At 36.0% G+C, this 21,237-nt stretch overlaps 1 protein-coding gene across 1 annotated transcript in view; it reads right to left on the reverse strand.

The window, feature by feature from the left end:
* The window catches only part of RPGR (retinitis pigmentosa GTPase regulator), a 52,369-nt gene that overhangs the window by 19,626 nt on the left and 11,506 nt on the right, over window positions 1-21,237 (reverse strand). Inside the window, exons 4-12 of the mRNA XM_032099914.1 lie at window positions 20,640-20,702; window positions 18,926-19,084; window positions 17,310-17,459; window positions 12,172-12,330; window positions 5,192-5,347; window positions 4,576-4,700; window positions 3,245-3,424; window positions 2,195-2,360; window positions 780-886 (exon numbers count right to left, since the gene is read on the reverse strand). Of these exons, the coding sequence (XP_031955805.1) occupies window positions 780-886; window positions 2,195-2,360; window positions 3,245-3,424; window positions 4,576-4,700; window positions 5,192-5,347; window positions 12,172-12,330; window positions 17,310-17,459; window positions 18,926-19,084; window positions 20,640-20,702 (1,265 nt within the window). The remainder of the gene's footprint in view (window positions 1-779; window positions 887-2,194; window positions 2,361-3,244; window positions 3,425-4,575; window positions 4,701-5,191; window positions 5,348-12,171; window positions 12,331-17,309; window positions 17,460-18,925; window positions 19,085-20,639; window positions 20,703-21,237) is intronic.

A 21,237-nucleotide genomic window follows, 5' to 3' on the forward strand; every position in this document is an offset into this window, starting at 1 on the left:
GTAAATTAATGAAGGACATGCTGAGCATTGGATCTGATAACATTTTTTTCTTGTAAATCAAAAATAGAGTCTTATAATGTTAAATAAATGGCATGCACAAACAGATTGTTCAGTTACTAAATACTTTTAAATGCAAACAAAAAGTAATTCCTGTAAAATGTGCAATCCTTCCAGGCTAACTGTGGCTGCATTAAGGCCAGGACATGTCCTGTCTGCCGAGAGAACAAAATGTTTTAGAAAGTTGTACAAGTGATAAGGTGAACATGTGTTTTAAATAAAAGAAATATGTAGGAACAAGCTGGGGGATCACCAAATAATCGAATTGTCTGCATTTTGGCTTTCCCTTTGATATGATCCACCTATACTAAAAAACCTCTTCTCAAAACAGGAAAAGATGCTCTTCTGCTTAATTTCCTGTAATTCTCTGTTGGAAGTCATCAAGAAAAGCAAGGTCAGAGATAGAGATCCCCATGTGGCCTCCAGCATCCTTTTCTTTTTCTTTCTGATTTCCAGAGCTAAGGCATGGGGTGGCACTGCACTACTTGGACTGCTTCAATCTCATAACACAATATTACTTGGAAAATTAAAACATATTTTAGCACTGGATAATGATGATATAAAATGCATGCTCATTTAACAGTGTGTCAGTACTTGTTGTCACATATGATGTTCTGGGCTAGTCGGGAATTCTGTATTAGAACCTGAAACACAATTTAGCTTCTTTGTCTAGCCCTGCATAAAAATTACTGAATTACAGATTCATTATTGGAATATATTACCATATTCAGGATGTCAGTTGTATCTCCAAGGTTTCTGTCAATATTTTCATTATCTGAATCTTGTTCTGCAGAGACTTTACCAGGTTTATCTTTTTGATGATTATTTTCTACAAGGTAAAAGAGGGGGAAATAAAAAAATGTCATAGGAACAAGCACTGTATAGCAAACACAACAGTCCACTCTTATAAAATAGAGATTATTTCTGTTTTACTGACATAGAAGTGAAGTCCTCAGATTCTTCATCCCCTCGGCCTAAAACACAGCAGAAACACTTCCATCTCCTTTCATCAGTATTAACAACAGAGGTAGCTCAGCAATCTGGTCTCCGTGCACTGTAGATCTCTGACCATTTTTGCGGGCTTTCACAGCCTAAATATTACATGGGACAAAGATTCTTTTGGATAATCTCTTTAAAAATAGTGCAACAATTAGACCAAATCAGCTGCAGTCATGTTATCTCCATTGCACATTATGTAATGGATGGAGAGATAGTGAGTTTAATGCAGCATCGTAAAAATGTCCCTACATCATTAAGCTCATAAGGTCTATGACCATTTCACACAGCACAAAAACTGAGCTTTTAGGCCTAAGAAGACTCTAAAGGAAATTCAAATTTCACTGCATTGCTTTCCTGGAACCAGAAATGCTAATGGACCTGCTGGCAGATTTAAGAATAATTGTCTTCATTCTATGAATTACTTATTTTCAAATTAGATTTGTCTGTCCGGTAAATCTGAGCTAACTCTTACACAGAAGCACTGCATCCTGCACTCTTCAGCATTGTTCTTCCCAGGAAATCACACATGCCCAGGAACCCAGAGAAGTCCAGAACTGCTCTAGAGAATCTGTGCAAAGGTCCAGTGCTGTGTTACCGTTATCCAGACTTCTCCATTAGCTTGATTATTATAAATCCTTATCATCTTACATAAAAAGCAAGGAGCACTTTTGCATTTCCAAGTGAAGAAGAAAGGTCCTCTAAGAATTAGTAGACCTCTTTTCTTATCTTTTCTTATCCAAGTTCCTTGTAGGCCTACCTATGTCTTTAAGACTGTTCCTAACTCTTTTTTTCTGTAATTCCTTTTTGTTCCTTGAAAATGAAGTAAGCAGTTAATGTTCTTACAGCATTTTTGTGAATCTTATTTCTAAAAGCTCAAGGAGCCACTGGTACAGTTTATAAGTTGTATTTCTTTCACTCAAGCCTCCTCTAAATCTTTACACTTGTTTTGCAAACATGAACAGTGTGAGGCAATTTTTGTCTGCATTTCTCAGCTTTCATATCTGTGTGCTGCCAGGCCCACCTGAGGTGAGACTGAACCTGAACCTTCTTTCATGTTCAAACTGAACATTTGTTTATGAATGATGAGAGTCAAACCATTCTTATCAGAAAACAGCAGCAAGGTGCGGGGACACTTCACCTTTTTCATGGTCTCCATCCCTCAGAGATTCAGATTTAGGATGACTTGTTGCAAAAAACCAGAATGGGCTGGTGTTGCTTGTCACAGGCAATGAAGATTTTAAGAAGCTTTCCCCCATTGGAGGCAGAGTTTGTGCCATTCGAACAAACTGCTCTGGTGACCTTTCCTTTAGAAGATTAAAAAACAATAGGTTGAGAAAAAGGGTAGAAGAACAAAACACAAGCAATATCTCATACTCAGCAGTGGAACTTGCATTTAGCTGATGATAGTGTTGCAACTTAATAAGCAGGAACAAATATCCTTAATATTTTAATTATTTGTAGTCCTAAAAAGTGGGCAGGTACATAGTGGGATTTTTAAAATCATTTCTATGCAATGATTTCAAGCAAGCCTAAAATACAAACGAAGGAGAAAAAGACCTTTTTTTTTTTTTAATTTATTTAAAATTAAAAACTAGTCCCTCAAATAACATCAACGTATTTAATCCACAACGTCAATACATTTTTACAGAATAAATTCAGGTTTTGGTAGAGTTAGTTCTCAGACAGGTAAGTGAAATTTTCCAACTCATTGTGATGTTTAAGGAAATCACATAGAATGTGTAGCGGAGATAAAAGAGCAAAAAGTAATATTTTAAGTAACTACATCTAATATTCTTCTTTGATATTTTAGATGCTATGAAATTGTTTAATATATTCAAGGACTCGGAAGAGCAAAAGAGCCAGGTTCTTACTATTCTTTTAAAAGTATTTCTAAGATAGTTTACAAAATGAAAATGAACAGGTTCTACATTTTAGAACAAAAAAAATTACAAACTCAATTTGAATCTCTCTCACAGAAATAGGCAAGCAAAATCTGACCGATAGCTGTTGTTTTTCTCCTGCGTCAGTTTTTGGGATCAGGGTAAATACATATCTTTTACATCATACATTAAAATTATACAGTTCAAGAAGATATATTTAATTGCTTGGTATATGCTGTGATTTTTGCTTTAAAAGTGATTTTGTTTCCTAAAAGAAGTATGGCAAATCTAACCAGCTCTGAACTCACCCTCTCTCGACGTCTTATTCGTGCTGCTGATAATTGCAAAGTGTTTGCTAGTACAAAGTCCCCGCTTGTTTTAGGGATAGTAGCAGTCAAATGAGGCTCATATAAATCTTCCAAGATTACTTCAGATCCTTTAGGTCTTGGAGCAGCAAAAACCAGCATGTGACAACCACCACAAGCAACCTACAGCTCAAAAAAAGGTCTGATTACTTCATTTGCATATAACAAGGATGCACTTTTCTTACAATCATCTCTATGGGCTTAGATTATAAGAAAAAATGTAATAAAAGTAAGACATACCAAATGGCTGCAAATTTACTTCCTAATTACACCAGCAAGATAAAAGGACTTAACTATGTTTAATAATGACTAGTGATCTATGTTCACTTCTTCTTTGTTAAATACAATATATTTGTATTGAACAGAACAAAAGACAGGTCTATCAAATTTTTGATACGGGAGATAGCAAAGATATTTCCACTGACTTTCAAGAGATTTTAGCTAATTATTTTGATACAAGTCAAATGAGAGCAATTCTGATAGTTTCAGGGACTCAAACCTAAATGTTTTATCACAAAATCCACAAAATGTAAAGCAAATCTTACACACTCCAATAGACACAGTATTATTACATAAAGGTCAGAGGTTTCATGTTTTAGAAGGTTTAAAACACTCACTGCTTCCAATGAAACTACTTTCACTTCTAATTCCAGTAAACAAACAGAAGTGATCAACAGATTTTGTCCCAAATTTTATTCAATCCTGAGTCACATAGGATTTTTGATGCTGACAATTCTGTGACATTTATTTCTTCTACACCTCAAGAAGCAGAGGAAAAAACTTCCCTACACAATTCTCAAAAGAAAAGACTACTCCTGCTTTCTTGTGAGGTTTAAGTTAAAAACCCCCAACACCTCAAATTTTCTTAAGGTTTAGAAATATCCCCGTGTACAAAAATTGTCAAAATTGAAAAGATGACTCTCTGTTGTTTGCAGAAAAGATATAAATTTCCCCATACTTCCAACCATCTAAGAGCAGTAAGTAATTCAGTTTGTAAACTACCACATCTCTAAAGACCAAAACACCATAGCACAAGAGTACTGAATAAAACCCTAAAAAGCAATCTGTATGTGTAGCCCAAGTCAAAGACATTCTAAACTAAATGAACACTGATAAGCCTATGTAATTCCCTCTTTCCTTCAGTTTGTGTTGTCCACTAATTAAATGTTATAGAAAGAAAGAATTCTATAATGAAATTTCAGCTCTCATTAATAATCTATTTCATTAAGAGATAAAATATCTTGGTGTCTGAGAAGAATGAACCAAAGTTTTACCGAAAGGACCGTGAACTTCAAGAAATTGTAACACAAAGTGGGATCAAACAGATTTGTAAAACTCTCTTCTCCAAAGCCTAACTTGCCATGTCGTCCATCTCCAAAAGTAAACATGAGGCCATTCTCTGCATGTGGGAATAAAAAGGATGTTAAAACAAAGATTCAATACAAAACCAGGACAGAACCATTACAAAGTAACAGGCCATGAAAGTAATGAATATTTCTCTTCCAAAAGCAAAACCTGAACAATTATTTTTAGATCTTCAACAGATGAATATAATTAAAATATATGTATGTTTTCAGACAAAGTACTGTCTGACATGTTGGTCTAGACAATTCATAAAAAAACACCTCAACAAAATAATAATATTTAAACTGTACAGAAAAACAAAAGCTTCTAAACAAGAATATTTGTTAGCAAGGCATGATTATGAGGTTATAATTCCCCAGGAGATAGAGAGTTATGCATGGCATGGCTGTGAATCAGAAATTCCTATCAAATCCAGCTTTTTCACTGGATCATTTCACCTTTAGAACCAGTAATGGATATGTCTGCTACTGCTCATTGTACAAGGAAAGCTTTTGCAGTATAACAGAGAGTTGCCAGATCCCATACCTGCTATCACAGCAGTGTGATTTTCCCCACATGCAATGTTACATATTTTATGCCTCTTCAGGTGTTTCACAGACTTCGGTATCGAACTTTCAAACACAAAAGTTCCATGTCCCAGCTGCCCATATTGTCCAAGTCCAAAAGTGTAAACATCTGTCTCTGAAATCATACAGGCAAAATTAACAACAAATATGTTGATATGTATAGATTTGTTTATTTATTTATATAATAACCTATGTTCTATTAGCCAAATGGAAGGCCACTGACATAAACAACATAAAAAACAATGCTTAATCAATTAAAAAATGTACCAACTAATCAATTACATTTATCAATTAATAACATACAACAAAATAAAAAAAACAGGAATTGAAGCACTGAAGTATATATAGAAAAGAATTTTAAATGGTTCAACATGCTATATATTTTCTAACATAAATGCAAAATAGTTCACTGATCATATGTACACTTAGCAAAGTTAAAAAAATGTATGGGAGTTTACATACTACAATCAATTCAAGACCACAGTGTTTATACATATATATGCATTTTCACAATAGCCTCATCTTAATTTCTCATTACCTCCATGTGCACTGTATGACTGTAAAATTAATAGACAAGACCTCTTTAAACCACTACTAATTTGTATGTAAGAGACTGGAACAGTAACAGAATAGGTTTCAGTATTCTGTTCAGCTACTAAATCAGCCCTGCAATAGATACAGGCAACACTATAATTCTGTTATCTTGTGACAGAATAATCATCTTTCCACATTTATATTTTATCTGTTTAATGGACTGTCTGTGCCAGGAAAAATAAGAGCTTCTCCAAAGCATTAAAGATTCTTGGTGTGTCCATCCCTGGCAGTCCATCACAGCAGGGGAAGGTTGTGAAGCTTGGAAATCTTGATGAGGTCATGCTTGAACAGAGAAGTTTTTTGGGAAAAAAGAAGTTTTCCTAGAATTTTACTTCCTGCCCCTTTTTTTTTTTGCATGTAGGCAACAAAGGAGAAGTGAGAGTAATTCTACTTAAAGTACTTGAAAAATTATTATTAAAAAATTGGAAAGATCATGAAAAACAAAAAATATTCCATTTTAAGTGAAAAGAACTTTCCTATTTCAAAGGAAGTGTGATGAAATAGTAACACTACATACGGAAATGTTCTTTCTAGGAAGGTCTTTGCCCTTTCTGTTCCTTTTAAATTGTTCCATACTAAGATGTCATGAATTCACAGCATAAAAGAAAAGAAAAAAAAAGCCCAATGGTCTCACATTTTTTTAAATTGTAGATGAAAAATATTGAGTAAATCTGTTTTTTTTTACTAAATGTAATAGTAAAGCTCCCTCTGCTGGAAATTTTAGTGCAAGAAAGCAACACCTTCTCCAGAACTTAATAAAGTAAAAGAAGTCAGAACTTTCCTGTAGTATTTAGACTTCCTGCATAAGAATCAAGAAACTACACCTGAAAGACAGGAGTTTTCTTTAAGAAAAAAAAGTATCATCTTTGTTTTGGCAAGTTGCTTTCTCAGGATGCTGATTCCATAAATTCTGGTTAGAAGTACTGCTTTTGTTTTAACAATTCTTTGGAAACTGACAGATCTTGTAACTATATGGCTTTATCTGATTAACATAATTACTTTGAGCAAACTTCGAGGTTTTTTTCTTTAATGCTAGTATGAAACATGCAGTGTCCTCTGCATTTGTGTTGAGAGGAAAATTTCCTCAAACGTTAACTTTAAAAGTGCAGAGCATTTTTTATTTCCTCTGTTTCTACTGAAGATGAGGAAAAAGGCCAATCATTCTGAACACAGCAGCAGCCCATGAGAGGGCCCGTGGAGGATGGGGAGAAATGGTTTCAGAGCTTACACAGAAGACAGTGGGTCTGCTGTTCCAAGTGACCTCCAACACCTGAGTGCTAGAAGAGTTGCTTCTTTACTTCCTACACTTCCCTTTTTGGAAGAACAGGGATATTTCCCTGTAGCTGTGTTATCTTCCACCTTTGCAGGTATCTTTGTAATCTCTGTGACCCTTTGCACTATCAATAAAATAGTCCTAGGCAAAAATCCACATAGGCAAAAATCCTAGGGAAAAATCACTCTCACAATAGCTTTCATATTTTTTTTAAACATGCCATTTGCTGAAAGATTGTGGGAGCTCAAAGAATTTTTTTCAGAATCATGTATTCCCTGCTGTGTATCTAAGGCTACAGATGAAGTCAAAAAATCCATTTTCCTAAAAATGAAACAGACAGTTATGCTTGTATCACAGAAACACAGAATCATAGAATGGTTTGGGTTGGAAGAGGCCTTAAAGGTCATCTGGTTCCAACCCCTTGCTTTGGGCAGGGACACCTTTCACTAGACCAGGCTGCTCAGAGCCCCATCCAGCCTGGCTTTGAACACTCCCAGGCATGCAGCAACCACAACTTCTCCAGGCAATCTGTTCCAGGGCCTCACCACCCTCACAGTAAAGAATTTTTTCCTGATATCCAATCTAAAGCTACTCTCTTTCAGTCTGAAGTCATTCCCTGTTGTCCTGTCATGCCAAGCCCTAGTAAATAGTCTCTCTTCATCTTCCTTGTAGGCTCCCTTCAGGTACTGGAGACTGCAATTAGATCTGCTCAGAACCTTCTCTTTTCCAGGCTGAACAACCCCAATTCTCTCAGCCTTTCCTCATAGGGGAGGTGCTGGATCCCTCTAATCATCTTGGTGGCCTGTCCACATAAATTCATTTCCCCTGAACATTATTATTACTATTATTATTACTACTTCTACTATAACTATTATGCCAATGAACTATTCACTCACAATAGATTTCTTTTTAAACAGCTTATGAATAAAACTATTACAGCAAAAAATCTGCTGTCAACACAATGTTCAGTATTACCAGAGTTAGTAACTGGATTTGGGGATTTCAGTATAGATAGTATACAGACTTAAGAATGGTTTGAAAAATCTTATAATCCTACATGGTCTGAATCGTGAGTTCTGTCAGGAAAAGGTAGAGCTTTGACATCCTTTTTGTCCTCTTTCAAAAGGGTGTCTTGGCTTTCTTTTCTTTTTAAAAGACCTTGAGACAGAAGATGAAAAATCCAACATTTTACATACTAATGCACTAATGTTCTTATGTCAAACGTTCTATTCTCAAAGGTCTGCTTCACTTTTTCCTCTGAAGAGTTATCTTTGCTTTCCTTCCTTTCAGAGAATGAAAGGAAGTAATATATCCTTTTATAGAAAAAAAATATTCCCAGAGGATCTGTCACCATCTGAAAAAACTGCAAGATATTAAGGCCACTCCAAATCATCTCTTTCTTCTTCTCCAATTTCTAGATTCACATTTATTGGTTTTCTACCTTTTAAAACACCTTACTGAAAAAAACACGCAAATTGTGATGCTGGTCTCCCATATTTCATTTGAAAGTGATGACAAGAGCTTTCATTTGCAGCAGGAAGTATCTGCAAGCGTTGGGGGTAGTCAGTGCATTTTTTTCAGTCTCTGAGAGAACGAATCTGGGATGAGGATAGGATCTTCTTGGACTGGCTGACTGACTGCTATGAAATGAATAGCTTTGTGCTATCCAGATTTTGCATGACAGAATTTTTAAATGCAATTCTGTTTATTGTCTAGAACAATTGCAAATATTAAAGGCAGAAGTAGCAATAAGGCTTGCAAAGAAGATGGTTTCCAATACCATACTCAACATTTCTAAAACCAGTGTTTAAAAACTGGGTTTTTCTAAATTACTGCTCTCAACAATTTAATTCTTTTTCTCTGGGAAAAATAACTGAGTTTCCCATTTTGGAATTTCAGAGCAAAAAACCCCAAAGAATTATTTTAATATATACTTTCTACCTTTTACTCTGATACTTGTTGTAGAGATTCCGAACAGTACCTTGATTTAATAACCCAGATTACAGTGGTTCTTACCACACAAAATTGCCAATAGAATAGATAACAGTCATAAAAAAGGAATCAAATGAAGTGCTTTGGAATAGACTAATTACACATGAGAGTCAGGAAGAAATTTGCTTTGTACTCTGTAAGATAACTGAATTGTGCTTTCTTCTAATTTGATAAACCCTGAGTAGAAATGATGTCAAGAAATGAGCCAAGATGTGAAACAGTTTTTCCATATGACATTTTCTCCTGTGCTATTGCTATGTTAAATGAGATAGATGAAGCAGGGGAATATTCAATAGTCACACACTCAGTTCTTGTTTCCCAAGACTGAAATGTCACATCCTTAAAAACTGGAAAGACTCTGAAAGGATGAAATGCACATCAGTATATATTGTGTTACTAAGGGCAAGCAGCACACATTTTCACGGAGGATGACACATGAAATTCAGAATTTCTTCAGAATTGTATTACTTTCCTAATTTTTTTGAAAATGAGCTCAAAAGAGGTGCAAATGTTTCTGCTCCTCTTTAAAGATATATCATCAGAATTCTCAGTTTCTGGTCACACCACTTGACCTCAAGATGCAATTCAGGACTGATTTCAAGTAAAGTTTCTGGTGCAAAGCCAATAATGTATGTATATCACACTCACTTAAAATTATTAGTATCCATAGTGATCTCTTTTCACAACTTTTTTCCAAAAATTTTTCTTTGAGTCAGAAAAATTTCTCTATGCCAATACTTCTGACTAAGTATCTTTCATTTAAGACAGTATTTCCACTATCATCTACTCTTTCACTTGAAGTGTTTTGGTCAGAAGTCCATAGCTGTAACCTATTTAATAACAGCTGAATCACATTAAAAAAACATCTATCTGACTTTTCACTCTTATCACAGCTATTAAACTTTAGGAAATGTATTTTGTTGGAGGATACAGTTTTCCTCTTTTTGTGACTCAACTAGATCATCTGGCACTCAACACTTTGATCATCAACTACTAGCTCAGCCAGCACCAAATTTCTTCTTTACCTTCTACTAAATAATTTATTTCCATAAGCAAGTAAATCTTACATACATACATACTTACTATGGTATTTTCTTCACTGCATTTTTTCTATGGCATTTGTATTTCCCTCTTTGTTCTAGTTCTTGTACAGATTTCACTATAATGATGATGGCATCCAGGTCTTTATCTTTCTTCTAAATCTCTCTAAGTCATTGGTTATAATGATTTTTTATCACATGAAGTGCCATTAAGTCAAAATATCTGTTGCTTGAATTCAGATTTATGGTTAAAAAATGATCAATAATGATAATCGAATTCTTTCTACAAAACTTCCCTTTGTAACTCATAAAATAATGCTATGATTTATACATGTTGGCCCCATATTTGTGGCAGTTTTTTCACTAATAATGATAATCTGATTTCTCATAAAGAAATTTATTTTGTGACATAGAATACTGCCAGGATAAGACTGTATGTTGGTGAAAAAAGGGAGATAAAGGCATTGAAATGCAGACAAATGTTTGCATTTCCTGGATTGGCTCCTGCTATTTCCTCTTCATAGTTTTCCCAAAGGAATTTTAACCTACCCAGAATCTTGCAGCTTGACTCATTACACATAATCCTTCCCAGCATTTTGCTTCCACCTTTACTCTTTCCAGTGGCTTGCAGTACAACACCACATCATATTATTCACCATCTTCCTCAGTTACATTTTCAGTTTATATTTTAGGAAGTTTGGCTACATAACCTTGAAGGCACATCACAGGATTGACAAGAGACAACTACAGAGAACCTTCAGAATACAGATTTAAGGACTGATGTCTATACATCCAACTTGGTTTTATAGCTTTTGCATTTTGGCAGGAAAATAATTACAGGCTATACAGTTTTTCACATATTTTATTCATTACAAGCTAAAGTTGATATCTTTTTAACTATCTTCAGGCAAAGTCAAACTTACCTTTCCTGCTTCTAAACCACTCTAGGTCAGGATAGAACTTTTGGGAAGAAATGGCTGGCAGTGCTTTGCACGTGTGCTTTGGAAAATCTAAGTCACCACTGGCAGACAACTATTTAGGAGTTCAGTAATACACATCATTTTCCAAGTACTATACTTGTGGCCCTGTGAACCAGTATGTAACAGTTGTATTTGGTGATTTTCATAACCTGTACAATATGTCAAATGTATATGCCTGCACTAGTTTCATATTTATGCTAAAGATACTCCTCAAAGACACAAGCGAATTCTATATCACAATAAGAGATATTTAATCCATTTGGGCATCCAGTAGATAGTGAAGCTACTTGAAAAGTGACTTCCTACATACTTTCCTAAATATTCAAGAGCATTTAAATTCACTACAGAATGGAAGCTTTCCTCTCGAATTTCCCCTCTCACTGCAATAACAATTTCAAGCTACTTAGAGGAAAGAAATATCAATCATGTGTGTTGCACCAGGCAGTGCTGGCTTATTACAATTCCAGCAAGAAAGGCACCCAGCCTTTTTTATGTAAAGTTCTCTTAAAATGCTATTTATTTGAGCTAAGACTATAAAGAAAAAGAAGATGGTATCAATAATTTTCTGTCCCATCAGAGGCTGGGAATCCCGAGCTGTGTGGAATAGAAGAGGACTCCAGTATGCTGTACAGATCCCATCCATGGAAGGCTACCCCAGTTTGAGCCCTTACAGGATTTTCTTACAATCAAAACAACTCAATACATCATTTACACTGATAAATTCAGCATTTTATAATGAATAAAAATAACATTCACATGGGAACTTGCTGCTGAAGTTTCAGATAAAGGCAAGGACAGGCAAGTGGTGAAACCAGTGGTATCAACCAGGAGCTGCCTGGAAGCCCCTCTGTTAAAATCACCTGGCCAAGTTCATCCTGCAGCCAAGGGACATGGGCAGTGCAGCACAGGCCTGCCTTAACTGGGTGGTACATGGATTTCTACCTCCTTGATGTATGATGATGCTCCAGCTAGGATCACTACAGCATCCAGCATTTCAGTGGAATGTAAATTCTTGAGTTTCAGTTATAGGGCTATAAGAAAAGCCAGTTAAATTGCATACCTGTCAGCACCACTGTGTGTTCTCCACCACAAGCAACCTTATTAACTTTTTCTATAATTCCCAGTACAGGCTGTGGGACTCTGTTGTTCTTCAGCTGTTCAGGCAATAATCCCAGTTTCCCATTCGCAGGTTCTCCAAAAGTATAGAGTTCACCATCTCCTGTGAAAATACAGAACAGCACATGGTTTCCAGCACAGACTCAGGAGCAAGGATGGGTTGTAAAGACTGCTGCAGACACAAATTATAAAGACAGAAAGGTGTATGAACATTACAGGATAGCTTAACATATTTGTATAATGCCCAAAGAGCTGTGAAAAGCACTCTGCTTTGATGGGACACAAAGGTGCTAGATTTTAGTCCCCTCCAAGCTCAGAATCACAATATTTAGCCTGCAAGGAATGTAGCCAAGGGAAACAAAAGCTTATACACCCTGCTTCTGAGAGGTGGTAATTTCCTCTGTAATCAGTATTTAAGTCAACTGAGGTGGCCTGTAAGGATCTGAATTGAAACAGAAATTAATTTTGCATGGAAATTCGATGGAAAATCAACCTGCTCAGAGTCATCCCAGAGCACATGGCACAGGATTGTGTCCATCAGGTTCTGGAATATCTCCAGTGAGGGAGACTCCACACGCTCTCTGGACAATCTGTCCCAGGGCTTGGTCACTGCACAGGAAGGAAATTCTTCCTCATGTCCAGGTGGAACTTCCTGGCCATTAGTTTCTGTCCGTTCCTCCTGTCCCATTGCTGGGCCCCACCAAACAGAGCCTGGTCCATCCTCTGCCCCCTCCCTGCAGACACTGACAGAGGGGGATGAGGTGCCCTCTCAGCTGCCTCTTCTCGAGGCTTTCTTACATTTTTCTACACTTATTTTCTAACGGTTTTTCAACCTGTCTGTGCTTTTTGAGAACCAGCAAATTACCTCAGCTGCAAAAAAGTGTATTCAATTTAATTTCAAATCTATGGACCATGTTTAGGCTTCTCTGTTCAGTTTGGTTTCCTGGTTTAATTCTGATTTTTTTCTTATATCTATGTGCAGAAATACCCTGAACAGGCTGATACTTTGCTGTTATTTGCACCAGCATCAATTTTCTGTTCTAAAACAGTAGCCCAATTAAAAAGATAAAAATCAACTGTAATGTGAGGTTTTCCGTAACCAAAATATTCTGCTGACAAAAAGAGATTTTATTAGGCATTCTATGTGAAAAGAAAGAAAGAAAAAAAAAAACAACAACAACAAAAAGAACCCTGCATTTTTTGGAAGGTAAGTATTTTTTCAATAGTCTTAGATCAGCCATATATTTCTAGAAACAAGTTGAAAAACCCCCAAAAGCACTTGGGAGATAACTACTTATGCAGTTCTCTTTGAAGAGACCAGCAGTTCTTTTAAACACTATTGCACTGAAAAAATTAATCCAATCACTATCTAATTAAGAGGATTAGAGATTCAAATGGCCAAGCCTACCAAACTAATCAAGTTTATTACATTTTTTCAACTTAATAATCCAGCTAACAAAGATAAAACCGTTTACCAAAGCAATTTTTGAATATATTACACATCCCTTTTAGGCAAATAGTGGTCTAAAAACTATGAAAAATAGCAGTCAAGCATAAAAAGAACCCAGTCAAACTCAGATAAATTTTGAGTGCAGTATGTGTGCAGTACATTTGCATGCTGAGGACATGATGTACTGTGTGCAGTACACCTGCATTTTAAGGACACTGTTCAAAACAGAACCTGGTTATTTAATTTTCTGCTCTCATATGAGACACACTCTCACATGTTGAACTTTCCCTAATGTGGCACATTTTCTGTATCACTAAACTTTAAATCACGGGAGCATGTAAAGGCAATGGACAAGTGAATGGAAAACGTCCCGCAAAGGAAAATGTGCCTTTGAGAGTAGATAAGAGACCTAGCTGGTGGCAAATGAGGGACAAAAATGAGTGGGCAAAAGAACTGGATAACTCTATGATTCCTTGAATAAATGAAGAAGAAAAAGAAAATAAATATTTATTCAAGAGCAAATTGGTTAAAACTGTCTCAAACACTGAAATTCAGGGCATGTGTGGTGAATGATTCTTAAACCAGTCCTTAAATATAATGACAAAATACATTAAAAAAAGGAATTCAAGGAACCTGTGAAGCTCTCTATGAAAAGACATCAATAAGAATCTATCTTGACCTTGATTACAGTTACAGTTCAGGCAGGGGAAACACTAGAAGAGGTCTAATATATTCAATTCTTTTCTGGCTCCACAAATCTACTTCTCCCGTAGAATCCAGAGCAGTGGTGAGATACATCAGCTTTTCCTGCTCTCCATCTCCTGCAGTGGACAAATGAGCTGTACATGCTTGCCAAGCTTAATGCTTCCTGGAAAATTGTCCCCTCCTGAGTGTGTGGTCAAAGGCAAGTCAAGTAAAGATCTGTATAAGGGCTCAAAATTGTTGCTACACTCTCCCAGCAGTTTGTTTCTCTGTTGCTTTACTTGAGACATAGCCCTAATACTGGGACCCAACATCCCAAGCTTGTAAAAAGGAAGGAAACACACTGAAAAAGTCCTAAAGAGAACTGGAAGCTACAGACTAAAAGCTTCTTTTCAGTGGAACTCTTTGAAGAATGCAAAGAAGGGGGAAAGGGAGTAAACAATCATCTTTCAAACACAAACTGAGTAATCAGACTAGTTCCTAATCTGCATATGGAACTGAGTTAGCCATTGCCTGTGCATGTGCCTAGTCTAGATTTCAGAAATGTTTTTTTTAGTTTTATTGAGAATATTCAGGATTTATTCTGTTCTTCTGTTCTACAACTACTTTGGCATCAATGGGGTCCACATGTAGAATGGGGTCCACATGTAGAATACAGGTGGCTGACATGTTCAGCAGTTAAATTACTGTCTGCAAAGAAAGCCTTCTAGAAAGCAGAAGGAAGAATGGTGAAATCATCTTTTTGGAGCCGTAAGAGGCATTGCTCTTGGCTTTATAGCCATTAAACACTTTAAAGATAAAAGTTTACTAAAAAAAAAATCTTTTAAAACTCAGCAATGTCAAAGAAATAAGAACTTCAGTTAAAAAATTAAAAAGAAGCTGGAATTCATACTTCACCACTGTTTTATTCAATCCCTTATTAATGAACATCCTGCCCTGGAGAGGGCACTCTGTGTCCACACTATGTTTTCTAGTGTCCTCATGAGCCACTGTTTAGTTTCAACCCAGATATCCCTGTGATCCCATCAGGTTTTTCAGTCAGTGAACAACTTATGTCAAATATAAACATATTAAGAAAGGGAACCATATGGTGCCATGCTCGTCAGTTCAGCCTGACAGCATTTACCAAGTCTTAGATCCTGCATCTATGTTACATTATTAAAGATTGTGTATTGTTCGATGTCTGAAAATCAAAATGTAGTAATTCTATAGTATTCGAATAACTGATAAGTAACACATCCTGTGACTGTGGTATGCTCAGAATAAATGCATAAAGTTAATTTTTAAACACTGTGTGGATACACATTGACAGTAGTGCAACAGAAAATCAATTCTGCAAAAGTACTTAGATGTCCAATACTAAATTTTTGTGGTAGCTGAAGTATCAGTCAAATAAAACTGTCAGCAAGGGGCCAAAGGAAAGTAGTAAAAAAATTTATGCTTTCACCACAAAGAAGGTCATGTGTGTGTCAGTAGCTTCAGTGACATAGACTGAACCCAATACGTGCAGGACTTGCAAATATTAAGGCTGAAAATTAAGATTTTCCATCTCATACTTGGGCCTGTTTAAGCAGTAACAGGTTCAGCAGCTCCTCATTTTCACAGGTGATAACCAGTACATCTTTCTATCAATATTTTGAGAAGCTCCATTTTTCTTAACCAGGTGCAACCCTAAGCCTTTTTTTCTTATCCCCTTCCATTAAAAGTTTCCACTTCCTTAGGGTAATTGGCACACACTGTTCTCTCCTTACTCTTAGATGCTTGTCCTCAACCCTTCTACTAATGAGAGCTTTTGTGGCATCCAGCTGCTGTCCTGGATCTTCAGCTCTTGGCTCTAAGGCAGAGATACACACATTCCTACTACATCCTTGAAGTAAGCATGTTTTTTTCCCCCATTTATTCTGAGTTCAGGAGGCTGTATTTTTCCTTACAGGTGCTGAGCTCCTGATCAGTCCCAGCCACTTAATTAATTTACTGTAATAAAGCATCCATAATAAAAGTTGCCCACTCTCAGCATAACACCTAATTAATATTTGTCCACCATAGCAAGCTCTCATTCTGTTAACAGCATGTTCTCAGAGAGCAGTACAGGTATTGTATGTGGAAAATTAACACTTATCAAGTAATCTGGGAAAGGTATCTGATAGAATAGCTCCTGGGTACCCATTAAAAGCTTTACAATCAAAACTATTGATCCTTTGAAATCTTTAATTACTCTGAGGGGACCAAATGGTGAAGTTTAATAATGTAAATCTATATGGCTGAGAGGAAGTCATACCTGCTCATACATAATGCCATCAGTACTGGCTGATAATTCATCCATACTGGCATTATTAAAAAATTAGTGGAATCTTCACTTTGGAAACCAGTGGAGAGTGGGGAAGAGAGAGGTGGAAAGCAATAGGAAGGTCGTTTAGTCTGGAGATCAGACAACAGCTCACTGTAGCATTGCTTCTCCTCATACCATGTACTGCCTGTTTAACTGACTTCAAAACCTAATTTTTAAGATAGAACAGCAAACTTGGAAAACATGCTTGCACTTCTAGCAAATGAGATTAATTTTTCCTCATAACATAGCAATATTTAATATTTATATTTCTAGAGAAGATGAAGATGATTATTTGATCATCACAAAAAAAGAGTAATCTCAAGAAATGGTGGATTTTTGAAACCATAATATTATTCCACAATATACATCATAACCTTTATGAAAACAAAATGTGATATTTCATTATTTCTAATATACTTTTGCACAACAATGTGCAAATGCAGAAAATTAACTGCAGGTTTCTTCTTCCAGTGTAATACCAAACTACATAGACAGCTTTCTGTCACATGGCAGTTCTTAACAACAATGGTGTATCAAGTTTGGAACAACTATCTGAAAACCACTGTCTTGTCTCCACTAACCTCTCTTCCCATTCTCTTACCTGTTATCAAGGCAGAGTGATAATATCCACAGGATACAGAGGAAACAGGTTTTCCAATATCCACTTTACAGGGGACGCTGACGAAGGCTTCATTGGCCAGGCCTATCTGACCTTCTGAATTATCACCCCACACAAAGAGCTGCCCATCCTCTAAAATGAAGGCACAGATAGTTAATAGATTTGAAACAAAAACTAATAAAAAGTTTATCTATTTATTGAAGAGTATTTCAGAAACTCTGTGTACGATACCACCGAACGCCATGATCTCAGGGATATAAAATGATCATTTAACACAATGCAAAAAAGGAGTGAGAAGTAAGAGGGTATCCCTTAAGCTTTTCAAAAGTGACACAGAACATTTATGCATCAACTGATGCTAGACCATAAAGAGAAACAGAAAAAGTACTATGTAAAAAACATTCCTTCAGAAAGAGGAAGACTGAATGTGTGAGACAATTCAGTTGCCAGAGGTTAGTATGAAAATATTACAGTGAATTCAAGGCATCTCATTTCTAGGTGCAAATCACCCCTTTCTCATTCTTCCAAACTAATTCTCTGTTCTGACTTTGGCAGACACCCCGCTTACTCCTGCCTTATCTTTCAGTTCTCCTCACGATGGTTATATTGACCAGCTTCATTTGGCTTTCATTAAACTACAACAGTAGATGTTCCAGCTTGATTAAAACCAGCTTCTATTGAAACAAAGACCAATGGCAACAGTAAAAATAAAAACAACAAAACAAACAAACAAAAAAAAAGCCAGTGAACAACATGAAAAGTCTCTAAGTTCTTCTAGAAGAGATAAGGTCTTCTCTATGCATATTTCTTATTGGTGGGAAGTAAGTTGCGAATAGAAAAGTACCACCTACAGTGCTACTGAGACGGTGCTAGGAGTTAAAATAATTCAAAATCATCCTAAAAATCTTAAGAGAATGTCAGCAATTGGCATAAAAAACCCCAAAAACCAAACAAGCAGGCTAGCATCTCTCTCAAGTTCTGAAATTAACAGCCTCAATAACTTACCCTAAACAGGTACAGAAAAGCTGCTTTACAGCAAGACTTGAGAAATTGCATTACAGGGTAATAAAGGACCACCTATCCAGTGACTGGAAGTATTGTAACTATGTGGATTTCAGCATGTTGTGATGGTATCATTTTGCCACCTGAGAAATAGATGAGAGGTTCAGCCTCTCTCAGAATTAGTAAGGAATGAATGACACAGCTGTGCAGCCTGTACCTATGGACCACAATAGTTCCAGTAAGAAGTGGAATTTGACATGCTTCGTTTTCATAGGATTCATGTTTTGTGGCTGCTTTCCCTGGAAATAAACTGAAGAATTTTTTCCCTTTTGAGGGTATTCATACTGTTTCTCCTTTGTAAGGATTTCTACTAAACTTTCACAAAAACTCTTAAGAAGTTCATGAGACTCACACCCCTTGCCAGACTGTGTTAAAATAGGCAACTGCCTGCCAGAAAATGACTGTGGCTGCCAAGGAAAGAAGAGAGTGAAGATAGAAAATGCACCCACATATGCAGACAGGATGCTGGAATAAATGTCTTTCTGGAACACCAGGATGGACATGCATGAATAGATTTTATTAGCAGTTGCTCATACCAGTTACTGCTGCTGAGGTGTACGACCCAGCTGATAGTTGCTTGATCTTGTGCCGGTTGGTAAAAAAACGAATTAAATGAAACGTAGTCCTTTCCTCTGTGTCACCTAATCCCAACTGGCCTTCACTGTTACCTCCAGCAGCATAGACATTTCCTTTTTCTGCATACAGAAAAGCACAGGTAAAACACAAAATGAAGAAACCAGAGCAATTCAATTTTCAATGGAAAAAACATCACAAAAACATTAGGGTCTATTGCCCTGAAATACCCTCCAGCTGAAATTAGCAGTTTCTGTTCTAGCTAGCAAGGTTTTCCTGCACACAGTTGGATCAGAACTTCCTGAAGGCCTTACATGCATTTAGACTGCATTCCCCAGTATTCTGGAGACTGATCTAAAAAATAAATATGATTGGAAGTTCTACAAGAGCTCTGACAAAATGACTAACAGTGGCCCTGTCAGCAAGAGGCAGCTCCTTCCACAAATAATGTACATTTCAAGATAAACTGGGAGGAAAAGGGTTAATGATGTTACTCACAAGTAAAACTGAAGCTGTATTAGTACATAACTTAAAGAAATTAATAACCTGATAGCTTTGAGTACTGTGAATGAAATATATTTTTACTTAGGTTTTATTAGAAATATTTCACTTATTTTAATATTTAAATAACTTCCAATTTAATTAACAAGGTATTTTCATTGAGAATCTTGAAGTTAGCGCTGATGACAGATATCTTCAACTTTAGAGAACTTTAGATTTATATTTTTAATTTTAGTATGTTTCACATCTAAAGTGCTCATCTATGATGAAACAGATATGGTGTATTATTACCACAAACCCAGACAGAAATGTGTTAATAAACTGACATATAATTTATAAATGGTCCTTGCTATATAAATGGCCAGAAATTATCTAGCCAGTGTGTACACCAAAGGTGACTAATATTTACCCTGTGCAGTCTTGCATACTTAATTGTTATTAAAATGTACTGGTTTATTCTAATAATCTTATTTACAGTGCTCAGGGTCTCCACATATATAAACCTCCTAATAATCAAACAATCCTCTTCATAACATTACTGAAAGCTAAAGGATTGCAATCACAAAGATGGCTATTCCATTGCATAAATTATAGAAGCGTGACAAGAACCTTCATAAATTCTCTGTATACTGTGTCTCTACAAATTTATTTTTAAGTTTAAATTTACTGCTTATTTATTTATAGCTTAATAAAGCAACTTGTCTTTGAAATACCAGACTATGTTGTACAACCAAAAATGCAACAAAATTGGAAGACTTGAAAACATTCAGTTCTACTGTATTTATTCAGATACATAACTCCACACTAACAAAGATTATTTTTCTAAGGTAAATTTGAGTCCAGATGCATATAAAAATAACAACATCTTTTCACAAGGCTTAAAGGAAATATTCATAATTGTTAACCACACCTCAATTGCCAGCAAGAAATTTTTCCATATGTCTGTTACCAGGAAACTACTATCTAATATTAGTTTATAAATGCATTGGCTCAGAGTAATCAAACAATTCTAAAAAATCCCAAATTCTAAGAAATGGATGTCAAACTCCTAAGTTTTAGCAGTCCCATTTTCATTTATTTTTCGTTTCTCAACACTTCTAGGGTTCCCAGTGTAATTTTGCATGAAAGCAAAGGAAGAAACATATCTTGAATATGTATGAAATAGAGGTTACGTACCTGTGTAAACTAAAGTGTGGTTTCTTCCACAAACAGCAAGTTTTGGTTTTTCTGGTTTTAAAGCTAAGAATTCAAACCAAAGAGGAGGGAAAGTTACAAATGAGCTGATAGCTGGTTCAACAACAAAATGCTCTATGCTCTAGAGGGAGCTCTGATTTCTTCTTTTCACATTTTTACCAACAGAATTATTACAAGAGTCATTGCCAATTTGAATCTAGCACATGACTTATCAAATCAGTATTCCCCCAAGGTAAGAAAATAGGTCAGACCTTAAAAACTTAAAACATTCAAGTTAACTTGATGATGGTTACTTCATCCCAATGCCACAGTCCCTGGAACTTACCATTTATGAGATATGCCTAAAAGACTATATTAAGTTGCAGGATAAAATTAATGATTTAAGCTGTCTGAAGTTTTCATTAACAGTACTATTGTTACTTCCCTCTTAGACTTTTCCCACTGTTGTAAATCTATGAAATCATACTGTTCCTTTGTCTTACCATCCCTACCTCCCTTCATTGTGCTCATATCCCTTTTCTGCTGTGTTCTGATCACTTCCTGATCACTGAACTCAATTGCAAAGGGCAGCCCTACCTGG

This window comes from Corvus moneduloides, chromosome 2 (assembly GCF_009650955.1).
Source record: "Corvus moneduloides isolate bCorMon1 chromosome 2, bCorMon1.pri, whole genome shotgun sequence".
Taxonomy (NCBI): domain Eukaryota; kingdom Metazoa; phylum Chordata; class Aves; order Passeriformes; family Corvidae; genus Corvus; species Corvus moneduloides.